This window comes from Salvia miltiorrhiza, chromosome 1 (genome assembly GCF_028751815.1).
Source record: "Salvia miltiorrhiza cultivar Shanhuang (shh) chromosome 1, IMPLAD_Smil_shh, whole genome shotgun sequence".
In the NCBI taxonomy this organism is placed as follows: Eukaryota; Viridiplantae; Streptophyta; class Magnoliopsida; order Lamiales; family Lamiaceae; genus Salvia; species Salvia miltiorrhiza.
In genome coordinates, this window is record NC_080387.1 from 72,532,972 (window position 1) to 72,547,781 (window position 14,810).

The 14,810-nt window shown below is 40.6% G+C and overlaps 1 protein-coding gene and 1 pseudogene across 1 annotated transcript; both read left to right on the plus strand.

Annotated features, from left to right (window-relative positions):
• Nucleotides 1–4,719: 4,719 nt before the first annotated feature.
• Nucleotides 4,720–6,175, plus strand: LOC131005944 (uncharacterized). Its single transcript, XM_057933068.1, has one exon. It carries the CDS (start codon nucleotides 4,868–4,870, stop codon nucleotides 5,906–5,908), a length of 1,041 nt encoding a protein of 346 aa, XP_057789051.1. The 5' UTR covers nucleotides 4,720–4,867; the 3' UTR covers nucleotides 5,909–6,175.
• Nucleotides 6,176–13,231: 7,056 nt separating this feature from the next.
• On the plus strand, nucleotides 13,232–14,400 carry LOC131005973 (uncharacterized; annotated as a pseudogene).
• Nucleotides 14,401–14,810: the final 410 nt, after the last annotated feature.

Genomic DNA, 14,810 nt, shown 5'->3' on the forward strand with positions numbered 1-14,810 from the left:
AAGATCTCTCTAGATCCCACTACACTAACTTGTATCTAGAATTCTCTACTAGCATCCACTTAAGGAATTCTCTAGATACTATATAGAAAATATCTAATCTCTAGATTACTCATACTTGTCCTAGTATTATTTAGAATACTCTAGATTAATCTAGCTAATGGTGAATTCTCTAGAATATACATAGCTTATTCTCACCTAGAATATTCTAGATAAATGCATCACACTTCAATACTCCTCCTTGATGCTTTTATCGGTTACTCCAAGCATTCTTCGTAGAAACTGGAATCTGTCCCTTGGTAGTGCTTTTGTGAAGATGTCCGCCAACTGCTCTTCTGTTGGACAATACTTCATCTCGATAAGTTTCTTTGCTTCAACATCTCTCAAGAAGTGATACTTGATGTCGATGTGCTTGGTGCGATTGTGCTGAACTGGATTCTTAGCCATTGCTATAGCTGACTTGTTATCGCAGTAGATCTCTGTCGATGAGTCTTGCGGTTCGCCCATATCCGCTAGTATTCTTCTAAGCCATATAGCTTGACATGCTGCTTCGGCTGCTGCAACATACTCAGCTTCTGCTGTTGATAGTGCAACTGAGTCTTGCTTCTTTGATCCCCAAGAAAAAATTCCTGAGCCAAGCTTGAAAGCATAACCTGATGTGCTTTTCATGTCATCTTGAGATCCAGCCCAATCGCTATCGCTATATCCACTTATCTGTGAGTCAGACTTTGGTTTGTACCAGATACCATAGTTGAGCGTACCTTGCAGGTATCTGAGAAGTCTCTTTGCTGCTCCATAGTGGGTCTCCTTCGGACTTTCCATGAATCTGGATAGAAGGCTTGTTGCATACTTGATGTCTGGCCTTGTTGCCGTCAAATATAGTAGACTCCCAATCAAACTTCGATACTTTGTAGAATCCGTCGGTTTTGACCCATCTTCTTTCTTCAACTTCTCATTTGGAATGAGAGGTGTAACCACTGGCTTGCAGTCTTGCATCTTGAACTTCTTGAGCATATCTTCAATATACTTCTTTTGTGATAGGAAGATGCCTTCTTCCTCTTGACTTATCTCCATTCCGAGAAAATAGTGCATTAATCCTAAGTCCGTCATCTCAAAGGTGCTCATCATGTCTCTCTTGAAATCCTCGATCAATTTTGTGTTATTTCCTGTGACAATTAAGTCATCAACATAAAGAGAGACAATCAGGATGTCCGTACCTTGAGTTTTGATGTATAGAGTTGCTTCGTTCTTGCTCCTCATGAACCCTTGACCGGTGAAATATCCGTCTATTTTGCTGTACCAGGCTCGTGGAGCTTGTTTGAGCCCATAGAGTGCTTTCTTGAGACGAAGAACTTTGCCTTCTTGCTTTGTGAATCCTTCTGGCTGCTCCACATATATCTTGTCTGTTAGATCTCCATTGAGAAATGCCGACTTAACATCAAGTTGATAGATTTTCCATCTCTTTTGAGCCGCCAGAGCTATGAGTGCTCGAATTGTGTCCATCCGTGCCACTGGAGCAAACGTTTCTGTGTAGTCGACTCCTGGTATTTGAGCATATCCTTTTGCGACAAGTCTTGCCTTATGCTTCTGGATCGAACCATCAGGATTCAGCTTTGTCTTGAACACCCATTTGACTCCAATGACTTCCTTGTCACTTGGAAGATCCACCAACTCCCAAGTATCATTCTTTTCTATCATTTTTATCTCCTCCTCCATTGCTTTAATCCAAACTTTCTCTTTGGATGCTTCTGCATAGTTATTTGGCTCCAAAGAACAAAAGTTGCATGTCTCATATATATCAGTGGATTCATATAAATCTGCTAGAGTTCTTACCCGAAAAGGTGGAGAGTCTGGTGAGGAGTCTGAGTCGGATCCACTTGAGGTATTGGCTTCTGAAGAAGACCTTGGTGGGCTTTGTTGATCTTGTTCTCCATGTTCTGTGACTTCTTTTAGGAGTGTAGTTGTTGTCTGCCTTTCAACACTTTCTGTCTCCCAATTCCAAGAGGCTTGTTCGTCAAATTCCACGTCTCGACTTGTCACCAGCTTCTTGGTCTCAAGATTGTAGATTCTATAACCCTTGGATTTAGAGCTGTAGCCGAGGAAGATTCCCTTCTCCGTCTTGTCCTCCAGTTTGTGTCTTTTTACTGAGGGAATGTGGATGTAGCAGATACTTCCAAAGACCCTCAAATGTTTGGCTGAAGGCTTTTGTCCTGACCAAGCTTCGATCGGCGTCTTGTTTAGCACGGCCTTTGTTGGACATCGGTTGAGTAGGTAGACTGATGTATACACTGCCTCTGCCCAAAACTTCTTTGGTAATCCTTTCTCCGCCAGCATGGATCTCGCCATCTCCATGACTGTTCGATTCTTTCTTTCCGACACGCCGTTTTGTTGTGGAGTGTAGGCCACCGTTAGTTGATGCTCCACACCTTCATCTTCACAAAACTTGTCGAACTCTTTTGAGTTGTATTCGGTACCTCGATCGCTTCTCAGTTTCTTTATTTTGCGACCACTTTGTTTCTCCACAAAGTTCTTAAATCTCTTGAAGATTCTAAAGACTTCTGATTTTTCTTGGAGGAAATATACCCAAGTCATTCTAGAGTAGTCATCAATAAAGAGTATGAAGTACCTGTTTTGGCTTACTGAAGGTGTGCGCATTGGACCGCAAACGTCGGTGTGGACAAGCTCTAGTATCTCCTTGGCTCGCCATGTTTTCTCCGTTGGAAATGGTTGTCTGTGTTGCTTTCCGATCATGCATCCTTCGCATACACCTTCTCTTTCAATTAGAAGAGGCATATCTCTCATCATATTTTTCTAATGAAGTAGCCTCAAGGCATTTAGGTTGAAATGCCCAAATCTCCGGTGCCATAGACTCGTATCGTCGAGTTGAGCCACCATTGCCTTTTGTGGATATTGCCATTGAATGGGAAAGTTTCTATTTTTTCCCATTTTTACTACTGCAATATCTTGGTTATTTTTCTTGTCGTAAATTCGACAAGAATCTTTCTCAAAGTGGAGGGCATATCCATTTTCCATCATTTGGCCAACACTTAATAGACTTTGTGCAAGACGAGGTACTAGGAGAACATTTCTAATAAATCGCGTACCTTTATTAGTTTCTATGGCAATTGTACCTTTCCCTTTTGTCTCCACCAGTTCTCCATTGCCCATCTTCACCTTCGTCTTGACTGAAGTATCTAACTCACGGAAGATGGTCTCGTTGGATGTCATGTGGTTGCTGCATCCGCTATCGATGTACCATTCTTCTTCTCGTGCTTCCGTTGCCGAGTGACATGCATAGAACATGTACTCCTTCTCATTTTGATTTTCTGAATAGTTGGCTTGATGATTTCTTCTATCTCTGCAATCTTTTTCCACGTGCCCGAACCTTTTGCAGTTTTTGCACTGTGGCTTTCCTCGATGATAGCAATCCTTCTCCAAGTGATTTGTCTTCTTGCAAATTCCGCATGGTGGAAAATTTGCCTTGCTCTCCTTGTTGCTGGAGCTTCCTCCCTTGTGATTGCTTTTAAAAATTCCGCCGCTCCTTGACTTATTGCCTCTAACGTTGAGTTTGGACTGAAAGGCACTCTCAAGTGAACTTTCACGTCGCCTACTCAATCGTTGCTCGTGTGCTTCCAAGGAACCCATCAGCTCCGCGACAGGCATTTTTGATAAATCTTTTGATTCTTCAATCGCCGCCACTACTGGATCATACTTCTCGGTAAGGCTGATTAAGATCTTCTGTATGATCCTTTCATCGGAGACGTTCTCTCCGTATGACCGCATTTGATTGATTATTTCCATTATTCTTGAGAAATAATCTTTTGCGGCTTCTGAATCTTTCATTTTAAGATTCTCTAGTTCTCGCCTTAAACTTTGTAGTTTAATGGTTCGAACTTTAATATTTCCTTGGAACTCCTCCTTAAGGATATCCCAAGCTTCTTTTGCAGTAGTGGCTCGAATAATTCTTGCCATGATAGAATCACTAACAGATTGTTGGAGAAGATAAAGAGCTTTAGCATTTTGTTGCTTTAATTTCTTACGTACCTCGGATGAGGATGTCTTGTCGATATCTTCTCCCGGCATGGTGATTCCTTCTTCAATGACATCCCAAAGATCATGGGATTCAAGGCAAGTCTTCATACGAACACTCCAATAGTCATAGTTTTCTCCATTGAATATTGGAGTCGTGATGGAGAGACTTGACGACGCCATAACGCCCGCTTATGATCGAACAAGCTCTGATGCCACTTGTTAGAAAATGGAGGTGATTATATAGTGGTTTGAGTGTGGTGAGTGATTGTAGTGAAGTGGTGTAGAGAATATTGTGAGTGTATTGTGTGTAGAAGATAGAGAGAATGATTTTAGAGTGGAGCTCTTGTCTCCAAAGAACTTAGATATTATTAGATAGAGTGATGTTTTTAAGATGTTTGAGATTGTTGAGATTGTTTACAAATGGCTCACAAGAGCTCTATTTATAGGTGTGGGAAGATCTCTCTAGATCCCACTACACTAACTTGTATCTAGAATTCTCTACTAGCATCCACTTAAGGAATTCTCTAGATACTATATAGAAAATATCTAATCTCTAGATTACTCATACTTGTCCTAGTATTATTTAGAATACTCTAGATTAATCTAGCTAATGGTGAATTCTCTAGAATATACATAGCTTATTCTCACCTAGAATATTCTAGATAAATGCATCACACTTCAATAGTATCTTTCCATTCCCACTTTAAGCTAGCTTTCATTTCATTATAGTTTGCTCACAGTAAGAGATGATGTTAGAGTGATCGATGTTCAGGTAAGTCTACTCTTCCATTTCTGATTATTGATAATTAATCTTAGCCAATAATTGAATTTTGAGATCATGAACTCTGCAAAAATTGAAAAATCTCTTCGAGATTGGAAACTGCCCCCATCTTCACCCTCGGATGTCTTTAAGCGAAGACGTTTCCTCAATTTTTCTTCTGAACCTTCTTGTATAATCAAAACCGTAGAGAAAGAAATTCCCTTATCTGAGGAATACGCATCGTTTCCTCTCTTCACCGATCATCTTCAAAGAGTTTACAAAAACCAATACGCCTACCTTCATATGGGAATGATTCAGGTGGGTGTGAAACCTACGAAGCTAGGCTCGAACACCTCTGTAATAATATCCCTTCGCGACAAGAGATTTCTAAAATTTGATGAATCTTTGTTAGGATTGGTTGAATCAAGTCTATGCGATGGCCCCATTTATTTCTCCTACTTTCCTACCCATTTTGTTAGTTTGTCAGATCCTCATCTGAGCGAAACCTTCACCATTGATATCAAAACCCAAGGATGTAGTAAGGATGAGAACGTGATTCTCATGTATAAATTCCACTATAAAGCGACGAATAGTAATAACATTGACGAGAAAAATGTGTCGCGTAGTCTCGTTGATGGGGATCGAGAAACGACTTTGTTTCTTACTAATATTTTTGGTGGGAGAAATCGTGTGGTTTCGAAGAAGATCTACTGGGATCAGGTTTCATTGCCTGAGGCATGGATGGATAGAAACGACGGCGGTGGCGGCTCAGTTTCCTCCGGTGAGGCTCGCATCGACTGGAAGGAGGCGGCGGAGGCGCACGTGTTGAAGGTGGATGTTCCCGGATTCAAAAAGGGGGAAGTTAGGGTTGAGGTTGAAGGCGGTAGAGTTCTCCAAATTAGTGGGGAGAGGAGGAAGGAGGAGGAGGAGAGCGATGGCAAGTGGCATTGTGAGGAGAGGAGCGGCGGAGGGAGATTCCTCCGCCGCGTGACGATGCCGGAGAATGCCAAATTGGGTGAGGTGAAGGTGAGTTTGGAGGATGGGGTGCTGACGGTGACGGTGCCCAAGGGGGAAGTCCAACGGAAGCCGGAAGTGGTGGTTATCGATATTTCTGGTTAAAGCAAATCATGTTCCGGTGTGGACGATGAAGCGGCGATTTGTTGGTAAGACGTTTCTCCTCCAATCAATAGGTCCAACCAATAGATCGGGGTTCTAGTCACCTAGTGTGGGTATGTAATAACAATTAAAAAAAATAAAAAATTTTGTTCCATGTGTGCAATTAGTGCCATGTTGTGTAAATAGTGTAAGAACAGAGTGATTCTGTATTTCTGTTTTGATGTGTAATATTGAAACGGGCGTTGTTTAAAGGTGATAGATTCTAGATAATGCTGCTGCTTTCTACACTCTTCTGTTTTCTTCTTCTTCTTACTTCTCATTTTTGAGGCTTCTATGAATTTGGGCTATCGGATTGAATTGCCCATGCTCCACTGACCCAAATTGAATTACATAATTATACTAGACGAAAACGGCAAGAATTTTAGTGAAAATAGATGAGTGTATTGTGAATTGAGAAGGGGTACAATATCTTTTTCACAGATTGCATTATGGGTACAATATTTCTGATTTTCAATCATACATATATATCATTATGGGTTTTAAATAAATTTATATGTGAACAGAGTTGATATATAATCTATATCAAAAACGTGATTTTTATATCATTTATTAATCGAGTCCTTACAATATTACATATAGTATACGGATGTATGAATTTTATTCAATTTTTTTTAATTATTTTTCTTCAATTTCAATATATTATATTGAACAATTTTATAATAATCAGATAAGATTCACTACTTTTTTAATACTTAATATATACATTTTAAGTGAAAATGATTATTTGGGTGAATTATTCATATATAGAGTGGTTTGACTCCTTTACATAGGAGAATATTAATTTGAAATTGTCCAAATACGATTTTCCTAGTAATGCTATGATTTCAATTTATAGTCTTTAATTAGGAAGATCAAGACTTTGCTTTTGTACAAATGTCTTCTTAATATATATGCAAAAATATATGCAAAAATATAAAGCAGGTGTGGGAGCAGGAAATTGAAATAAGCAATAGCAACCTGTTAAAGCGCTCTACAATTATTAGAGCCAAGTTTAACCTATTCAATCAACAAGTGGATGTACTGTTTCGACACTAATTGATACCTATTTTGTTCCATAAAAATGTGCATTTTTTATAGTTTTGATACGTTCATCTGTGTGCATTTACTTTTTTGGACACATTTTCTTCCGTGAGAATTGACCTCCTTAGCTAAAACGAGATAGTTTATGACTTATGTAGGCAACTATATAAAAGCATTACTTTGGGGGTCAAAAGCCATTGAAAAGACAAAATAACCCTTACTAATTAATGAATAAAAATAAAAGAAAAATGAAATTGAAACAAAACCCAACAACAACATCATGTTCTTTCTCTCTCTCTCTTTGAATTGACTCTCTCTCTCTCTCTCTTCCAATGATAGCTTATTCCTCATAAATGAAGCTATCTTCCTCAACCAACACATGAAGCTTTCGTCCCAGGTTAAGGATTCATCGTAAGCTGTATGAAACAATGGGTATTGTTTTGTAATTACCCTTAGGATGGAATATTTTTGAGAAAAAGGCTCAAACGATGGGCCAAAAAGTGACATTTACCCAAATAGAAAACTATCCACAGCCTTCTTCTTTATTTTCTTTATTATTTTCTGTCATCAAACTCTCCAATATTTATGCGGGCCCTAATCTAACATATCCAAACTATAAAGTTCAATGCAGTGTTGCACACAATTATTGAAGCAAATTAAACTGTTTACCACTATTTATCCTTGTCAAATGCAACAACTCTTGCATCTTTCCATTCCCACTTTAAGCTAGCTTTCATTTCATTATAGTTTGCTCACAGTAAGAGATGATGTTAGAGTGATCGATGTTCAGGTAAGTCTACTCTTCCATTTCTGATTATTGATAATTAATCTTAGCCAATAATTGAATTTTGAGATCATGAACTCTGCAAAAATTGAAAAATCTCTTCGAGATTGGAAACTGCCCCCATCTTCACCCTCAGATGTCTTTAAGCGAAGACGTTTCCTCAATTTTTCTTCTGAACCTTCTTGTATAATCAAAACCGTAGAGAAAGAAATTCCCTTATCTGAGGAATATGTTGAGCTTTCCACATCATGTGGACCCCACTTTTGACAAATGAGAATCAACTTTTGACATTTGCAGTCTTCTTCAACAATTTGCTGCAGCCCGCCAAATTGGAAGAGCAAAGCAGCAAACTTCAACAAACAACAGCTCAACTTTCCTATAAATAGAGCTATGTATTCGGCAAATGTAGAAGTGCAGAGTGCGAGAGAAAAGTGAGGCAAAACAAGAGAGAGTTTGGTGAGTGCATTTTGAGAGAAGAAAATTGTGAGGAAAAATTATAGGATTTTTCATCTCTCTTAAAATAGTAGCTCAGTCCTCTTGTGTTTTCCAAGTTATTAAACTTGAGATTTGTGTTTCCCCTATTTTGTGTAGGGAGAATTTTTTGTAAGCCTACTATATACATAGTGGAAGATTTCTAGACTACGGTCTCGTGGTTTTTCCCAATTTGGGTTTTCCACGTAAAAATTCTTGTCTCATATTTTCTTATATTTTGCACCAAATATTTTTCTTGGTTTGGATCCCATTTTGTAATCCAGCAAGAGGGAAAAGAATTATCCTGGTTCCGCTGTGCAAGTGTCATTTATTTTTGACACTCGTGAATATTTATTCACCACTTTTCCCAACAAGTGGTATCAGAGCCACTTTGGTTCTGAGGCGGATTAAAAATGGAGGAATCGTCGTCGCTTGGTGGTATGTTCAAATTGAACGGATCAAATTACTCAATTTGGAAGCCAAGCATGTTGGATCTTCTCTATTGTAAGGATCTCTATTTGCCCTTACATGGAGATTATGCCAAACCAAAGGATATGAGTGATGATGAATGGGTCATCATGCACAGAAAAACAGTTGGTTACGTCCGGCGCTTCATTGAACACAGTATTTTTCATCATTTTGCTAATGAGGAAAAAGCTGACGTTCTTTGGAAGAAAATGGAAGCTATGTTTGAAAGGAAAAATGCTTTAAACAAAGCTTCCATCATCAGAAAAATCGTTCGCTTGCGATATGCAGAGGGTGCCAACATGACGGAGCACCTCAATGCATACCAGGGTCTTATCAACCAATCCACCAACATGAAGATTTCTCTTGATGATGAAGTCGTAGCTTTATTGCTACTCAGTTCGTTGCCGGACAGTTGGGACACTCTTGTAGTGTCAATCAGCAACTCGGCTCCAGGTGGAGCACTGACCTTGCAGATGGTCAAAGATTGTCTTCTTAATGAAGAATCCAGAAGAAAAGATCAAGAACGTTCTTCTGAGACAAAGGCGATGATTGCTGAAAACGGAGATCGAGGGAGAAGTAAAAGTAAAGGCTCTCAATACTCGAAAGATAAATCCAGGGGGAAGTCTAAACCCAGAAAAGACTTCAAATGCCATTATTGCGGTGGTCCAAACCACTATGAGAGAGACTGCAGAAAGAAGAAAAGAGATCAAGCGCGTGGAAATAATGAAAATGCTGAGAAAGACACAACAGCAGTTGCAACTGATGGCGATGTTGTCGTAGTTTGCGATGATGCTCTTGTGAGTTCGTCATGCCAACAAACAGACTGGATCGTTGATTCGGGTGCATCATATCACATTTCACCACATCGTGATATGTTTGCATCCTACACCGGTGGCAGCTTTGGCAAAGTCAGAATGGCCAATCATGGTGTGACAGAAGTTGCTGGTATAGGAGACATTGTCCTGCTTACTAACACTGGATGTAAGCTTATCTTAAAAGATGTCCGACATGTTCCTGATATCAGACTCAATATTATTTCCACTGGCAAGCTCGACGATGATGGTTACATCAACCATTTCGGCGAAGGAAAATGGAAGCTAATCAAAGGCTCTCTAATTGCAGCAAAGGGTAGAAAGCAAAATTCTCTCTACATGATGCATGCAACGTTGTCCAATGGAGAGGTGAATGCAGTCGTCAAAAATTCCTCCATTGAGATATGGCATAAGAGGCTTGGGCATCTGAGCCAGAAAGGTCTGGAGATCTTGGCTAGAAGAAGCCTCATCCCTGAGGTTAAAGGAATGCACTTGGAAACCTGTGTTGATTGTTTGGCCGGAAAACAACACAGAGTTGCATTCAAGAGCTTCTCTCCCTCAAGAAGAGCTCAACCTCTTGATTTGGTGCACACAGATTTGTGCTACATGAAAGACAGAACTCTTGGTGGCGCACTATATTTCGTCACTTTCATTGACGATTTTTCGAGGAAAGTCTGGTGTTTTGCTTTGAAAACCAAAGACCAAACGTTGGAGGTCTTTAAGAATTTTCAAGCAAAAGTCGAGAGACAAACGGGAAGGAAACTGAAGTGTGTTCGTGCAGACAACGGCGGTGAGTACCAAGGCCCGTTTGAGCAACACTGCAGGAACCATGGTATCAAGCTTGAGAAAAGCGTCCCAAAGACCCCTCAACACAATGGCGTGGCAGAAAGGATGAACAGAACAATTTGTGAGAGAATCAAATGCATGCTGTCGCACTCCAAACTGCCAAAATCCTTTTGGGGTGAAGCTATGAGGACCGCAGTTGACTTGATCAACCTTTCTCCATCAACTCCTCTGGGTGGTGACATTCCAGATAGAGTTTGGTCCGGGAAAGACGTGTCTTACAAACACTTGAGAGTGTTTGGCTGCAGGGCTTTTGTTCACATTCCAAAAGATGAGAGATCCAAGCTTGATGATAAAACCAAACCATGTATCTTCTTGGGATACGCTCATGAAGAGTTTGGTTATAGATTATGGGACCCAGTTAACAGGAAAGTCATCAGAAGCAGGGATGTTGTATTCCTTGAAGATCAAGTTCCTGATGATGCGAAGGAAAAGCCTGAATCTAATTCAGAAGTTCCTGTCAACTTAGATCCAGTTCCTTCACCGACACTCCAGAATTACGGGGGAGATACCCAATCGGAGCATGGTGATCCGGTTGATGATGAAGCAGGTGACGATCAGACTCCACCTGTACAAGATGATGTCCCTCCAGTCAGAAGGTCTACCAGAGAAAGACAACCTTCTACCAGATATAGCCCACATGAGTATGTAATGCTCACTGATGGAGGAGAGCCACAGAGTTTTGTAGAAGCCATGGCGCATGACCAAAAGGAGAAGTGGTTAGAAGCCATGAAGGAGGAGATGAACTCCTTAGTTGAAAATCACACCTATGACTTAGTGAAGTTGCCAGCCGGCAAGAGATCGCTGAAAAACAAGTGGGTCTACAGATTAAAGGCTGAGGAGAATAGCTCACAACCAAGGTACAAGGCGAGACTGGTTGTGAAGGGTTTCAGTCAGAAAAAGGGTGTTGATTTTGAAGAGATTTTCTCACCAGTGGTGAAGATGTCTTCAATCAGAGTGGTGCTCGCGATTGCTGCCAGTTTGGACCTGGAGATCGAGCAACTTGATGTGAAGACTGCATTTCTGCATGGAGATTTAGACAAAGAAATCTACATGGACCAGCCTGAAGGTTTCAAAGTCAAAGGAAAAGAGAACCTTGTATGCAGGTTGAAGAAGAGCTTGTACGGCCTGAAACAAGCTCCCAGATTATGGTACATGAAGTTTGAATCCTTCATGTCAACCCATGGCTACAACAGGACCACCTCAGATCACTGTGTTTTCTTCAAGAAGTTCACAGGAGGTGATTTTATCATATTGTCAGTCTACGTTGACGATATGTTAATTGTAGGCCATGATGCCAGCAAGATTGATAAGCTGAAGAAAGAGCTAAGCAAGTCTTTTGCGATGAAAGACTTAGGCGCGGCTAAGCAAATCCTTGGAATGAAGATCTTCAGGGACAGGAAGAGCAAGAAGCTCTGGTTATCTCAAGAACAATATATTGAGAAAGTTCTTGAAAGATTTAGAATGAGCAAGTCGAAGCCAGTCGCCACTCCACTTGCGGGTCATATGAAGCTAAGCTCAGCACAATGCCCGACAAGTGAGACAGAAAAGAAAGAACTGCAAAAGATTCCATATGCTTCTGCGGTGGGGAGTCTAATGTATGCTATGATATGCACTAGACCTGACGTCGCTCACGCAGTTGGTGTGGTAAGTCGATTTCTCTCAAACCCAGGAAAAGAGCATTGGACAGCAGTGAAATGGATATTTCGGTACTTGAGAGGTACTTCTAAACTTTGTCTGAAGTTTGGTGATAACCATATTCTACTTGAAGGATATGTGGATGCAGACATGGCTGGTGACATAGATTCCAGGAAATCCACATCTGGATACCTGATGAGACTTGCAAGGGGAGCTATCTCGTGGCAATCGAAACTTCAAAAATGCGTGGCATTATCCACAACGGAAGCTGAGTACATTGCTGTGACGGAAGCTTGCAAAGAGGTGTTGTGGTTGAAGAAGTTTCTACAAGAGTTGGGCTTGAAGCAAGAGAAGTATGTGCTTTACTGCGACAGTCAGCGCAATTCACTTGAGTAAGAATTCGAGTTTTCACTCAAGAACGAAACATATTGATGTGAGATATCACTGGATTCGAGATATACTTGAAAGAAAACTAATGCAGCTCGAGAAGATCCACACCGATGAGAATGGTGCAGATATGTTTACCAAGTCCTTACCCCGAGATAAGTTTGAGATCTGCAAACGTGAAGCAGGTCTAGTTGAATCTCCACATGACGTGGAGGGGGAGAATTGTTGAGCTTTCCACATCATGTGGACCCCACTTTTGACAAATGAGAATCAACTTTTGACATTTGCAGTCTTCTTCAACAATTTGCTGCAGCCCGCCAAATTGGAAGAGCAAAGCAGCAAACTTCAACAAACAACAGCTCAACTTTCCTATAAATAGAGCTATGTATTCGGCAAATGTAGAAGTGCAGAGTGCGAGAGAAAAGTGAGGCAAAACAAGAGAGAGTTTGGTGAGTGCATTTTGAGAGAAGAAAATTGTGAGGAAAAATTATAGGATTTTTCATCTCTCTTAAAATAGTAGCTCAGTCCTCTTGTGTTTTCCAAGTTATTAAACTTGAGATTTGTGTTTCCCCTATTTTGTGTAGGGAGAATTTTTTGTAAGCCTACTATATACATAGTGGAAGATTTCTAGACTACGGTCTCGTGGTTTTTCCCAATTTGGGTTTTCCACGTAAAAATTCTTGTCTCATATTTTCTTATATTTTGCACCAAATATTTTTCTTGGTTTGGATCCCATTTTGTAATCCAGCAAGAGGGAAAAGAATTATCCTGGTTCCGCTGTGCAAGTGTCATTTATTTTTGACACTCGTGAATATTTATTCACCACTTTTCCCAACAGAATACGCATCGTTTCCTCTCTTCACCGATCATCTTCAAAGAGTTTACAAAAACCAATACTCCTACCTTCATATGGGAATGATTCAGGTGGGTGTGAAACCTACGAAACTAGGTTCGAACACCTCTGTAATAATATCCCTTCGCGACAAGAGATTTCTACAATTTGATGACTCTTTGTTAGGATTGGTTGAATCAAGTTTAAGCGATGGCCCCATTTATTTCTCCTACTTTCCTTCCCATTTTGTTAGTTTGTCAGATCCTCATTTGAGCAAAACCTTCACCATTGATATCAAAACCCAAGGATGTAGTAAGGATGAGAACGTGATTCTCATGTATAAATTCCACTATAAAGCGACGAATAGTTATTACATTGACAAGAAAAATGTGTCGCGTAGTCTCGTTGGAGAAACGACTTTGTTCCTTACTAATATTGTTGGTGGGAGAAATCGTGTGGTGTCGAAGAAGATCTACTGGGATAAGGTTTCATTGCCTGAGGCATGGATGGATAGAAACGACGGCGGTGGCGGCTCAGTTTCCTCCGGTGAGGCTCGCATCGACTGGAAGGAGGCGGCGGAGGCGCACGTGTTGAAGGTGGATGTTCCCGGATTCAAGAAGGGGGAAGTTAGGGTTGAGGTTGAAGGTGGCAGAGTTCTCCAAATTAGTGGGGAGAGGAGGAAGGAGGAGGAGGAGGAGAGCGATGGCAAGTGGCATTGTGAGGAGAGGAGCGGCGGAGGGAGATTCCTCCGCCGCGTGACGATGCCGGAGAATGCCAAATTGGGTGAGGTGAAGGTGAGTTTGGAGGATGGGGTGCTGTGCTGACGGTGACGGCGCCCAAGGGGGAAGTCCAACGGAAGCCGGAAGTGGTGGTTATCGATATTTCTGGCTAAAGCAAATCATGTTCCACGTGGACGATGAAGCGGCGATCTGTTGGTAAGACGTTTCTCCTCCAATCAATAGGTCCAACCAATCGAAGGTTCTAGTCACCTAAAGAGCTAGAGTGTGGGTATGTAATAACAATTAAAAAAAATAAAAAAAATCTTGTTCCACGTGTGCAATTAGTGCCATGTTGTGTAAATAGTGTAAGAACAGAGTGATTCTGTATTTCTGCTTTGATGTGTAATATTGAAACGGGCGGTATTTAAAGGTGATTGTATCAGTATCACATGCTTCATGTACGAATTAATTCGAACAAAGCCAATTGTAATTTTATTGTTGCGAACACAAAAACTTAGCAAATGCCAAATAGATACAATACAGGGAAAGTAAATAGCTCCATTTGTAGCTTTCTAGTTGAAGAACGAATGTGTGCTGTTGTTTGATTGTTGAGAACTATATCACTCGGAATCTTTGATGGGGAGAAGGGGTGAAAGAAAGAGGAGGTGAATTTATAGCAATGAGAAGAAAAATCTGGCGGTTTCCTTTCCGATTCTAGAATTTTGGTGTCGGTCCGGACCGGACCAAACCGACGAAATCGAGGACCGAATTTTCAATGGTTTTAAATAAATTTATATGTGAACAGAGCTGATATATATATATCTATATCAAAAATGTGATTTTTATATCGTTTATTAATCGAGTCCTTACA

What these genes read in the sequence shown, in the direction of transcription:
- LOC131005944 (XM_057933068.1), top strand. Translation starts at nt 4,868, where the DNA reads ATGAACTCTGCAAAAATTGAAAAATCTCTTCGAGATTGGAAACTGCCC.